An 11724-nucleotide genomic window follows, 5' to 3' on the forward strand; every position below is an offset into this window, starting at 1 on the left:
GAAAGTTCAAAACATCTATGTTATAAAAACGTTTTATGTTTTTTTCTTGGATATGTGAACGTTCCATTCCAATGGAACATTCCATTTTTATAATTTTGTAAACATTTTGGGAACATTAGCCTACACATAAATGCTATTCTAAACCAGGGCTTTCAATCTTTTAGATGCCATGATCTTTTATGATGATTCGTATGATCCTAAAATTTAAAAGATAGCTTTATAATTTTATGTAAAAAGACCCAATTAATACTGTGAAAATTGTATATTATAATTGTGAAAACTAGGCTATTTAGTTTCTATTAGCCAACTTCATTGAGTTTTTAATTCACAGTTAGTTGCAGATTTAAGTAAGATGTATTTTATACATGATGTATTTATTGTTTATATAACAAATACATTTTAATCAAATATATGCCAATTATTTATTTATTTGTTTATTTTAATAAAATGTATTTATTTAGTATAAGTTTAATCTTATTTTTATTTTTTACATTTTACACTGATTTTCTTATTTAAATGAAATTTTATTTATTTTAATCAAATGTATTTATTTATTTTACTTAAAATTGTTTATTTTAATAAAATAAAACTTTAGTTAGTTGGATCAATCTTTTTTTAATTTTAATTTTCAATGTAATACTGCACTTTCTCTAAACTTCCACAGACCCCCTAGCACTCCCTTGTGACCCCAGTTTGAAAACCCCTGATCTAAACATTCTGAAATATATATATTTTTTTTTTTTTTTTTTTTTTTTTTTAAAGTTAGGTAAACATCCAACTGCACGTTTAAGGTAAAAACAAAAAAGGTCAATAATGTTATTGTGCTGCTAACATTTTGAGAACATTATTAAAGACCAGATAACCTTATATTAACCTGAGCACATTCCCTGTTAGCTGGGAAGTTTTACTAAACTGCTAAATGTCATGTATATATTCTTACAAAAATATACCATGGTAACAAGTTTCAACCAGTGTTGTCTACATTAAAATCAGAAGGGAAATAAGTAGTTGTTAAGAATATTGTTCAAATCCCAGACTGAACCTCACGATTGGTTGAATAAAAAAAAAAAATTTTTGTTTTTGGCACATGACAATCAGAAGTGAAAAAATAAAAAAACACAATCAATGCTGGCAAGAAAATACTTTATGGAATTGCATTGTTTTACTATTACGAACGCTGCACATTTTTCTTGTCCTGCATAAACAACATATTAACTAACCTGTCTTTTAGCTTTGTGATGTGGTGTACACTCTGTAGACTACAGATAAGCGTGCACATATAGACACCATTTATGAGAGTAAATCATCAGATAGAATCTCTTGTGTCCTTTCTTTGGATTTTTTCAAAGCTTCCTCCAGTTCATCCATCACAGACAGACGTCCCTCATATTTGTTGGTTTCGATAGACTTGAGTTTCTCCTGGTAGTCTTCCGGCAGCCCGTTCTGCTCCGCACCCATCACAATAACCTGCAACACACACAACTTTATTTCTACAGCTGTGACTTGAGTATACACAGGACACACACACACCTTCTGTGTTCTCAAACTCCATTTTAGGATGAAAGTCTATTCTGGTCATTTAGAAAAGGAAGAGTAAAGCGGACAGCATATCGGTTTTGTGTCCAAATGTCTAACGTCTAAAAAGCAACAAGTGATGATTTTATATATATATATATATATATATATGTATATATTTATAAACTTTTTCAAAGCATTAACAGAAAGCTTCATACAAGTTATAACTTTTTCCCCATAATAACCCTTTTTCCGCCCAAATAATTATACATACATTAAATATTAAGACAACAATAACAATAGTAATAATAAGAACTATAAATAAATAAAAATACAAAATTGTAATTAAACTTTAAATAATATACTCATTTTCAAATGACAAAAAGTGATGATTATTTAACTGACTTTTTTTCTTTACATTTTACAACATTTTAGGTTTTAGATTTTTATTCTTTGAATTGCTTTTATTCCTCTTCTGCAAGTCGCTTTAGAAAGAAGCATCTGCTAAATGCATGAATGTAATGTCACTAATATTCAGAAGTTTTGGGTGGGTTTTAAATATTTGTTTCATGTTTTTGAACATAAAAAACTTATGCTCATCAAGGCTGCAGGTATTTTATTAAAAATACAGTACAAATAGTAATATTACTTTTAAATATTACAATTTAAAAGTAATATTTTGTGAGTGAATATATATAATATAACATTTAATTAATTCCTGTGATCAAAGCTGAATTTTCAGCATCATTACTCCAGTCTTCAGAGTCACATGATCCTTCAGAAATCATTGATGATTTGCTGCTCAAGAAACATTTATTATAAAATTTAATATTATTATTTGAAAACAGTGCTGCTTCATATTTTTGAGGAAACTGATAGAAAAAAATTAAGATTCTTTGATGAACAGAAAGTCCAAAAGAAGAGAATTTATTTGGAATACAAATAAATACATTATAAATGTTTTACTGTCACTTAATAATTTAATGCTTTATTGATGGATAAAAGTATGAATTTCTTTTTTTTTTTTAAACTTACTGATCCTAAACTTTTGAATTCTAGTGTAAATGTAAATTTTAGATTAAAATGTAAATCAATGTATAAAGGATATCTTGGGTCCTGTCACCAGAAACTTTTATTATTATTAATCACCATAACTTTTTAATCATTACATGATCCTGCAGTGTCACAAACTAATTTTGACATGTTTTACAAATTGTGCATCCTGTAACAAGAACAGTGTTATGATGAGGCAGTAAATGAGGAGATGTATTCATAAAGCCATAACAATTAACAAGCACATGTTCTGGTTGCCTAATTAGTCTGCTAAAAGTAGCATGTCCAATGGATACATATAAAAAGGTTATTTTGTGGCATTTTGCAAAAGGCAAAAGGGCATTTTGTGTCTCTTGTATAAAAATGATAGTGCATATTCCAGATGCTTCGGTTTAATGTGTTTTTGTTGTGAAGGGCAGTATCACTGACCCAGTTGCTGGCGGCGCTCTATTGTCTCATACTCACAAAGCCAGCCGGGGTAAATGCCAGAAAAACACCACAACATTGTCCTTTCCCAGCAGCACAAATAACAAACTCATTCTGTTTTGAAGAATGATATCAGATTACTCTGTTTAGAGGAGCACAAGTTTCTGTTGTTTTATTTGCTTCGGCACACAATAGATGCAGGAAAAACAGAATCAGCTTCATTCATTTATTATTTAAATCCCCTCATAATTCAGATATTTTCAGATCTTTCAATGGTTCAGTGGATCCAGTTCACAAATCGAAATGACGAGAGTCAATAAATGATGACACAAATGTATTTTTTGGGTAAACTATCCCTTAAATTTACGCACAGTTAGTTTATCTGGTAACACTTTACAATAAGGTTCATTTATTAAACATTATTTAATGTATTAACTAACATGAACAATACATTTGTTACAGTATTTATGAATCTTTGTTAATGTTAGTTAATATGAATAAAGCTGTTCATTGTTTGTTCATGTTAGTTCACAGTGCATTAACTCATGTTAACAAGATTTTAATAAAGTATTAGTAAATGTCGAAATTAACATTAACAAAGATGAATAAATGCTGTATAAGTGCAGTTCATTATTAGTTAACGTTAACTAATGTAGTTAACTAATGTTAACTAATGAACCTTATTGTAAAGTGTTACCGTTTATTTTAAGTAGATGTCAACAGGTGGGACAAAACATTGGATCAGGGTCAAAATATTCAACCTGTGCATAAAGACTTGCAGTGAAATGCAGCCAAAGATCAAATTTATTTTTCTTAAAATGATAGTTTTTCTTGAGATTTATTATTATCGTCGGGTATCACTCTTCCGCCAGACCTCGACTCACGTACGGCCGTTACCAGAAGCCAGTGATTATAGTTTATAAAGTTATAAATATGGATATTTTGCCGAACAAAAGCGCATGGCTTCGCTTCAGAAGGCCTTTATTAACCCTCTGGAGTCGTATTGATTACTTTTATTATAGATGGATGCACTTTTTTGGGCTTCAGAATCTCAGGTACCCTTCACTCCAATTATAAAGCTTGGAAGAGCCACGATTTTTTTAAATAAAAAATAAATAAATAAAATGTCTGAAAGATGAAAGTCATATACACCTAGGATGGCTTGAAGGTGAGTAAAGTGAGATAATTAACATTTTTGGGTGAACTAACCCTTTAATGTTGTCATCTCGAGGCTTGCATGGAAGTTTGCTTTCGCCCCCTAGTTGAGAAGCACTGAGCTACACTAAAGTCCTGATAAAAGCCTCGTGTTTGTTGTGACTTATTACAGGAAGCAGGAGACTGTACCTCGAGATAATGTGGTGAAGGTGGCGCATACACACAGCTGTTCATCATGTATGTCCGACAGTGGAGATCCTGGTCACTGGTGGACACGAACACCTCCACTGGACTGTAAGTCCCCATTTTCACATTCTCCTGACTGCAGAAGAACATTCAGCACAAACCTCCATCATTCACTTACTTCTAATTAGATATATGCAACATGTTTACATAATGATCTCTCATTTGTCTTTATAAAGTGTGTGTTGTGGGTCTGAAAGCTCCTACCGGTCCAAGGACTCAAGGTCGGTCATGTTCATCCTCCACACGACTCCCCACACCTCTTCACCTGGGCTGTGCTCGATGGTCGCAACTCCACCTTGCCAGCGTTGACTCGCTACCCCTTTATGGTTGCCAAAGGCCAGCTTGTAGTCCTAGAGGAGTTGACCAGTTAGTTACTATAGATAGACAGATTCACTGATCTATATGAATTACATATGATATTATATAGATCAGTGGATAGAAAGGTTCACACCTGGTATTAAGATGCGTTCTGATCGTTCGAATCACAAGTAGACGAGAGACACATGCCTGTTTACACCTGGTGTTTAAATCCGTCTCATTTGTCCACCTGATTTTTTCTAAGGGGACGGTATATGGGCAGGTAAATGTGTGTGTGTTTTTTTCAAATCACTCGATCTAATGGACAAAATAATTATGCTTAATTTACATGTGAACGCACACAGATATGATGGAAAAACACACGGAGCGCATCAGCTTTAGTTTCTGCTCTGACAGACGCAAGACTAGCCGAATGCTGTGAGTGTGTGTTAGAAATCAGGAATGGTGAGAGAACATTTTACTTGGTACGTATTTAATAATTAACCAGCAGCCGTATCACCCTGTAGCCCAAGATCGGTCCCCCACTGAAGCTAAGCGGGGCTGAGTCTGGTTAGTACCTGGATGGGAGACTCCTGGGAAAACCAGGTTGCTGCTGGAAGAGGTGTTAGTGAGGCCAGCAGGGGGCGCTCATCCTGTGTTCTGTGTGGGTCCTAACGCCCCAGTGTAGTGACGGGGACACTCATAGATATACATAATAAAGGCTAGATGTTTTACGGCTGAGTCTCGAACGGCATCACCCGGTGGCCATCTTGTCTCAGGCAAGCTTTCTGTAAGTTGAGTGATCTGCACGAACACAAATACTCTTATCTCGCTGAAATCTTGATTTACAAACGGTTTGGTTTCTTACAAACGTTATTAATGTGGCTATAATTCTGGATGCTTGAACATTTTGAAATATATAATATTATAATTATTCATAAGTACGCAGTGTCATAACTACATCTCTGACGTTTATAACAAACCAATCCGTTTGAAAATCGGTAGAAAATTGAGCAAGTTATGGTTATTTAAAAAGTACATGCACCATTAAAACAATGTTACGAGTGAGTGAGCTGACTGTGACAAGATGGCCGCCATGTGCGGACGTCGACCTCCATTGGCCAGCAGCGCGGACGAGACATCTAGCCTTTATTATGTATATCTATGGGGACACTATACTGCCAAAGAGTGCCGTCCTTCGGATGAGACGTTAAACCGAGGTCCTGACTCTCTGTGGTCATTCAAAATCCCAGGATGTCCATCGAAAAACAGTAGGGGTGTAACCCCGGCATCCTGGCCAAATTTGGGTCTATGGGCGGGAAAATGTATGGACTTTTTCAGATCTTTCAATCTAATGGACAAAATAAGATCGAGCAATTTACATATGAACGCACACAGAGACTAAACATACTGAGCATCAGCTTTAGTTTCTGCTCTGATAGTTGCAAGACTAGCCGAATGCTGTGAGTGTGTGTTAGAAATCAGGAGTGGTGAGAGAACATTGTGCTTGGTACGTTTTTCATCTTCAAAACAAACTTGGATCTTCAGCCGGCAAAGTTTAAATCCCGACTTGCTAGAGCGCTTCCCATAATGTTTGTGCATTAGATCAGGAGGCGGAGAGTAGACGGTCTTTTGTGGCTGTTTGAAAACATTCGACCACATGAGCGTTTACACTGGACTGGAAGTGGTCAAAAGTGGACAAGCTCAAGTCGTTTTAGACCCCGTTTACTCCTGTATTTAGAGTCGTCCTCTTATGAGCCGATCGATCAAAACGCATCTTAATACCAGGTGTAAACAGGACCATAGATAGATAGAATGATCGAACAAATGAACAATCGATTGTAGATAGATAGTAGGGCTGCACAATACATTATCGAAATATCACAAATTTATTTATTTATTTAATAAATCTAACTGGGGTCCTGACCAAAAGACCGAGAAAATCACTCACTGCTCTTGGCTGAATTTCTTTTGCAGCTTTAATAAGAATCAATATATATTTAATTTATACAGTGAAAACTAAACCATTTTATTTTTACATTTGATTATTCAGTTTCTGCTGTTAAATAAACCTAATGTAGTCCTTCCTGAAACCCTGAACCCCGTGATTTACACTGATGTTAAAATAACACTTCTAATGCTACAGTAAAACACTGCAGTTCATTTTCAGAAGTTGGGATGTTTTCTAGTCACAAAAATAATGTGAAACAAGTAGCCTATGTAGGTTATATAATTTTAAATATAATATAAGATAATTTAAGTTTATTTTACACACTTTAAGCATTATCGTTTCGCATATCACATTATTTATTGAGTTATCGCATATCACATTTTTCTTCAATATCGTGCAGCCCTAAAGGAAGGATGGATGGATGGATGGATGGATGGATGTAGATAGATAGATAGATAGATAGATAGATAGATAGATAGATAGATAGATAGATAGATAGATAGATAGATAGATAGATAGATAGATAGATAGATAGATAGATAGATAGATCTGTAGATAGATAGATCTGTAGATAGATAGATAGATAGATAGATAGATAGATAGATAGATAGATAGATAGATAGATAGATAGATAGATAGATAGATAGATCTGTAGATAGATAGATCTGTAGATAGATAGATCTGTAGATAGATAGATCTGTAGATAGATAGATAGATAGATAGATAGATAGATAGATAGATAGATAGATAGATAGATAGATAGATAGATAGATCTGTAGATAGATAGATAGATAGATAGATAGATAGATAGATAGATAGATAGATAGATAGATAGATAGATAGATAGATAGATAGATAGATAGATAGATAGATAGATCTGTAGATAGATAGATAGATAGATAGATAGATAGATAGATAGATAGATAGATAGATAGATAGATAGATAGATAGATAGATCTGTAGATAGATAGATAGATAGATAGATCTGTAGATAGATAGATCTGTAGATAGATAGATCTGTAGATAGATAGATCTGTAGATAGATAGATCTGTAGATAGATAGATAGATAGATAGATAGATAGATAGATAGATAGATAGATAGATAGATAGATAGATAGATAGATAGATAGATAGATAGATAGATAGATAGATAGATAGATAGATAGATAGATAGATACCTTCAGTTTGGCCACACAGTGAATGATAGCTGATGGATTCTTCAGTTGCAGTCGTTCTTTCAGAAGGTTACTGCCGTAGGCAAAGTACATGAAGGTTGATCCGTTCCTGTGATCGGTGCTGTTGTCCATGATTGAGACTTTAGAGAGCAGAGGGACTAGGAGGATGAGGAAGAGGAGGAAGAGGAGGGACAGGGTGAGGAAATGGACAGATTTCAGTGGAATCACGGTCGGCAGGGTTGCGAATGGCGTGACAGAGATGTAACTCTGTTACAGGACCTTTCAGGACCTCTCCATTCTCATGCAAATCCATTGTGTCCCATTCCACTGCATTCAGCGGACACTAAAGAACCTTCCCAACCGTCCCTCTAGTGGAAGCAGCGGGAATAACCTGCAGAGTGCTGAACATTCAACCCCAAACTGGCATCTTAGCTGATCATTATCCTGTTGCTTTCATCAGTCTCACTCGTGTTTTAACACACAAATGTGCAAAGAAACTATCAGTGTAGGAACATGGTGTTTTAATATAAAAAAAATAGGCCTATAAGAACTGATTTATTGTTTTAGGTTCTCTTGGTTTAGGTTTGTTGTTTCTAGACCCTCAATACTCAAATCCACCCATGCGAGTTTGATCAAACAGGAGCAAGCGAGCTTAAGCAATGAAAAACGGACATAAAGCATGATCGAGCAGAGACACGTCTCATCAAGCGTTTCATCACCCACCTGCCGAACACAGAAGGCTGAATCCAGCAGCGAGCAGCATGGGGCGCATGAAGAGGCTTTCACAGGAGGACATGGTGTTTGTTTCAGGGTTGACCAGGTTCTTTGTCGACGGAGAGACGACTGGAGCGAGACATTTTGACGGTGGGAGGTTCCCTTTTTCCCTCCCCTTTTGGTCTCCTCAAACCCGAGGGGTCGAATGCTTTTGTTGAGTCAATGTAAATGTGATCTATTCGTATTTATTGAACAAGCAATGAGCCTCCAGAGCAGCTTCAACGAATCTGAAATTCAGAAAGATATGGTTTTGTGAAATCCTTATGAATAAACATTGGGTAAATATACATTTGAATATAGATATGCATTTTGTAATTTAACAGGAACTGTAGTAAACTTACTGTGCATTAAAAACAAAACATTGTTTATTGAAGCCTTTTGAACCAGTTAATAATTGCCTGAATGTTTGTATCTTTGTCAAATGATTGCATACTCTTATCTTTAACCCTCGTGCACTGTTCGATATCTGGATACGGCCTTGTTGGAGCAGGTCAAATAGGATTCAATACAATTCTGCCAAAAATCACATGAAAAAAAAACATAATTAGGTACAAAGTATTTTCAAACATTACAAAGAATAAATAGCTGAAATTATGATTTATAAAAATGTTTTAATCGCTATTTTTAAGACTGCCCCTGACATATAGTTTTCATATTGATTTTTCAAAAGAAATGACAGAGCAATAGATAATGAATAAATAGCAATAGATTCTCCATTTGTGATGTGGTGCCAAACTATAATTCATGCTCTGGTTCTTTATGTATGTGATTATGTGTGTTTTAGAGATTGAATTCAAATCAAATATTAAGATTACTGCCCAAACTACCTCTGAATAGGATGTCTATTTAGAAAATTCTAGAAAAATATATGGTTCAGATCACTCAACCCATATATGTAAATCTAAAAGTTATTGTCTGGTCATTAGTAAAGCCTGGATGTTAGTGGAAAGTTTAGGACTGCACCCAAAAAAATTCTGACTTGAAAGTAAAAAAAAGGGAGATATCAACCAAAAATTTGGCACAGACATTGTTTAGATGTTAGAGGCTTAGATTGTCTTAGAGGCTTAGATTGTCTTAGAATTAGAGTTAAACTAGCTTTGTAAAATACATATTTAATTTAAAATCTATATTTTTATTTTTTCATTTCACTTCTATAACTTTTGGGGTTGCCCTAAATTAAAACATTCAAATATGTGGGTCAAAATGACCCATAAACATTACAAACGTAATAGAAAAAGTGTGTAGGCCTGTGTCAAAACAAATCAGCGTGTTGAAACTTTGTATGCATGTTCATGACCCTAAATGAGAAAAAAAAAATCACTCATTTATGAGAATTGTCAAAAATCATCAAAATGTCAAAAATAATTTTTGTTTATCTCAAAAAGGTATCAAGGTTGTTTCAGATCAACACCTGCAAATGACCACTAGGTGTCACCGTGGAGACGGGTGTCGGATTGATTCGAAGCCTCGAAACAATATGGCAGATTTGGGCCCTGTCCCAAATGGCGCACTTGATGTGGACTTTCGGTCTCGTGGACTTAAATTGCGCGTGCTCGCTGAGTCTACGAGTCCGTAGACCGTCCCATTCATCATTTTAACGCTCTGAAGTGTGCTCAGCAGCGCCCCCTTTGTACCCTTGAAGCGGTCTTCCGCGAAGCCCATGGATGCAGGCTTCACGCACTTTAACTACCCAGGAATCCTTGCGAATTTGTTAAAGGCCAATCAGACAACGGATGGGAGGAGCTTTGACTCATGTTAACATGGATGAGAAGAAAATATTTAAGTGTAAATATCATTATTTTTATAACCTATGTGTACATTTTGCCAGTTATTACCTACCAGTGGTTGATGTCTCAAACATAAATATAAATATATATTTATATTTAATATAAACATAAATAGCGCACTGAATAATAGGCTACGATCGCATTATGCTTAATTAAATAAATATAACCGAATGTCAGGGTTTTACTGACTCATATGTAAATGTAGAAATATAATATTTAAACAACAACCGGACCGTCTTCCTATTTCCGGCGTGGCGATCGAGTCTGTCCCAAAAACACCTCTCAATGCGCCCTCGTGCACTCGCGCCAAGGGCCCTATAGGTCTGCACTACATGACGTCACCAAAGTGTGGACTCTGAGGAAGTCCACAAGTCCGGAGTGTGCCAGTTGGGACAGGGCCTTGGTTCAACTGTTTCATTGCTTCACGAAGCCTCGATCTGCCCACCACTAATCTCAGGTACTAGCCTACTGTAAATAATATAAATATAAATACTGTTTTTGTGCTATCATTTTAAATTAATGTTTTGTTAACGTTACCTGAAGAATGTTTGCCAGTCACTTCTTCTTCTTCTTCTTCTTCTTCTTCTTCTTCTTCTTCTTCTTCTTCTTCTTATAACCCGGGTGGGTGCGTGTGTGTGTGTGTGTGTGTGCGCGCGCGCGCGCGCGCGTGTGTGTGTGTAGCCTACTCGTTTAGTGCAGAGATGTTTGTGCTTGTGCGCCTCCCGTTGAGCAGCTTCACGTTCTGTTCCAGTTCCAGAACAATGATCCCGTCATCACTGCGGGACAGAGCGGCTCGAGCGCTGAGGCTGCGAGACATCAAACAAACCTGGGTCACTCCTGGAGCAAATAGGCTACATGCGTTTGGGTGTCCTGCCAGTGGGATGCATGCTGAAAAACAAGTTTGCATGCAGTTTTACAGCTGTGTCGCCTGCAGCGATGAAGGCAGCTTCGGTCACATTGTGCGTTATGAGACGTCCGCAGATGGGACGCACCTGTCACTAAACATTGCATTGGGGAATGTTTCCCTTTCTGGTCTGTTCGCGATTTGACAAGTCACTTTATCTCAGTAACCCCCCCAGTTATCAGACACTTTTTATTCTGGCAGAATTATTTTAGAATCTAGTATAATGCCTACTATTATAGCTAGTTTTTATTATTCTTATTAAAATGTTTTATGGTTTTAGTTAAATAGGCTAATGGCAAGTAGGCCTGTGTATGTGTGTATTCGCAGGCCGAAACTCTTTCAGCTAAAATGTTTACTTGAGGTCCTTCTGAGATTTTAAGTTAATATTTCAATAATTTAACAACACATTGACATGCTTTTCCGATGGTTAATGTGGTCAC

The 11724-nt window shown here is 35.8% G+C and overlaps 1 protein-coding gene across 2 annotated transcripts; it reads right to left on the reverse strand.

Moving 5' to 3' along the window:
• Nucleotides 1–1125: 1125 nt before the first annotated feature.
• Nucleotides 1126–11380, reverse strand: ggctb (gamma-glutamylcyclotransferase b). Of its 2 annotated transcripts, none has more exons than XM_079624978.1 (7): nucleotides 10918–11380; nucleotides 9027–9106; nucleotides 8543–8820; nucleotides 7823–7977; nucleotides 4600–4745; nucleotides 4339–4471; nucleotides 1126–1467 (listed from the first exon to the last, which is right to left on the reverse strand). In XM_079624978.1, the coding sequence occupies exons 3-7, from the start codon at nucleotides 8613–8615 to the stop codon at nucleotides 1291–1293; spliced, it is 684 nt and encodes a 227-aa protein (XP_079481104.1). In that variant the 5' UTR covers nucleotides 8616–8820; nucleotides 9027–9106; nucleotides 10918–11380; the 3' UTR covers nucleotides 1126–1290. The 2 variants fall into 2 exon arrangements, with proteins under 2 accessions (XP_079481104.1, XP_079481105.1); XM_079624979.1 differs by having other exon boundaries at nucleotides 8935–9106; nucleotides 10918–11318.
• Nucleotides 11381–11724: the final 344 nt, after the last annotated feature.

The sequence above is a fragment of the Phoxinus phoxinus genome, assembly GCF_949152265.1.
Source record: "Phoxinus phoxinus genome assembly, chromosome: 10".
Lineage (NCBI taxonomy): Eukaryota > Metazoa > Chordata > Actinopteri > Cypriniformes > Leuciscidae > Phoxinus > Phoxinus phoxinus.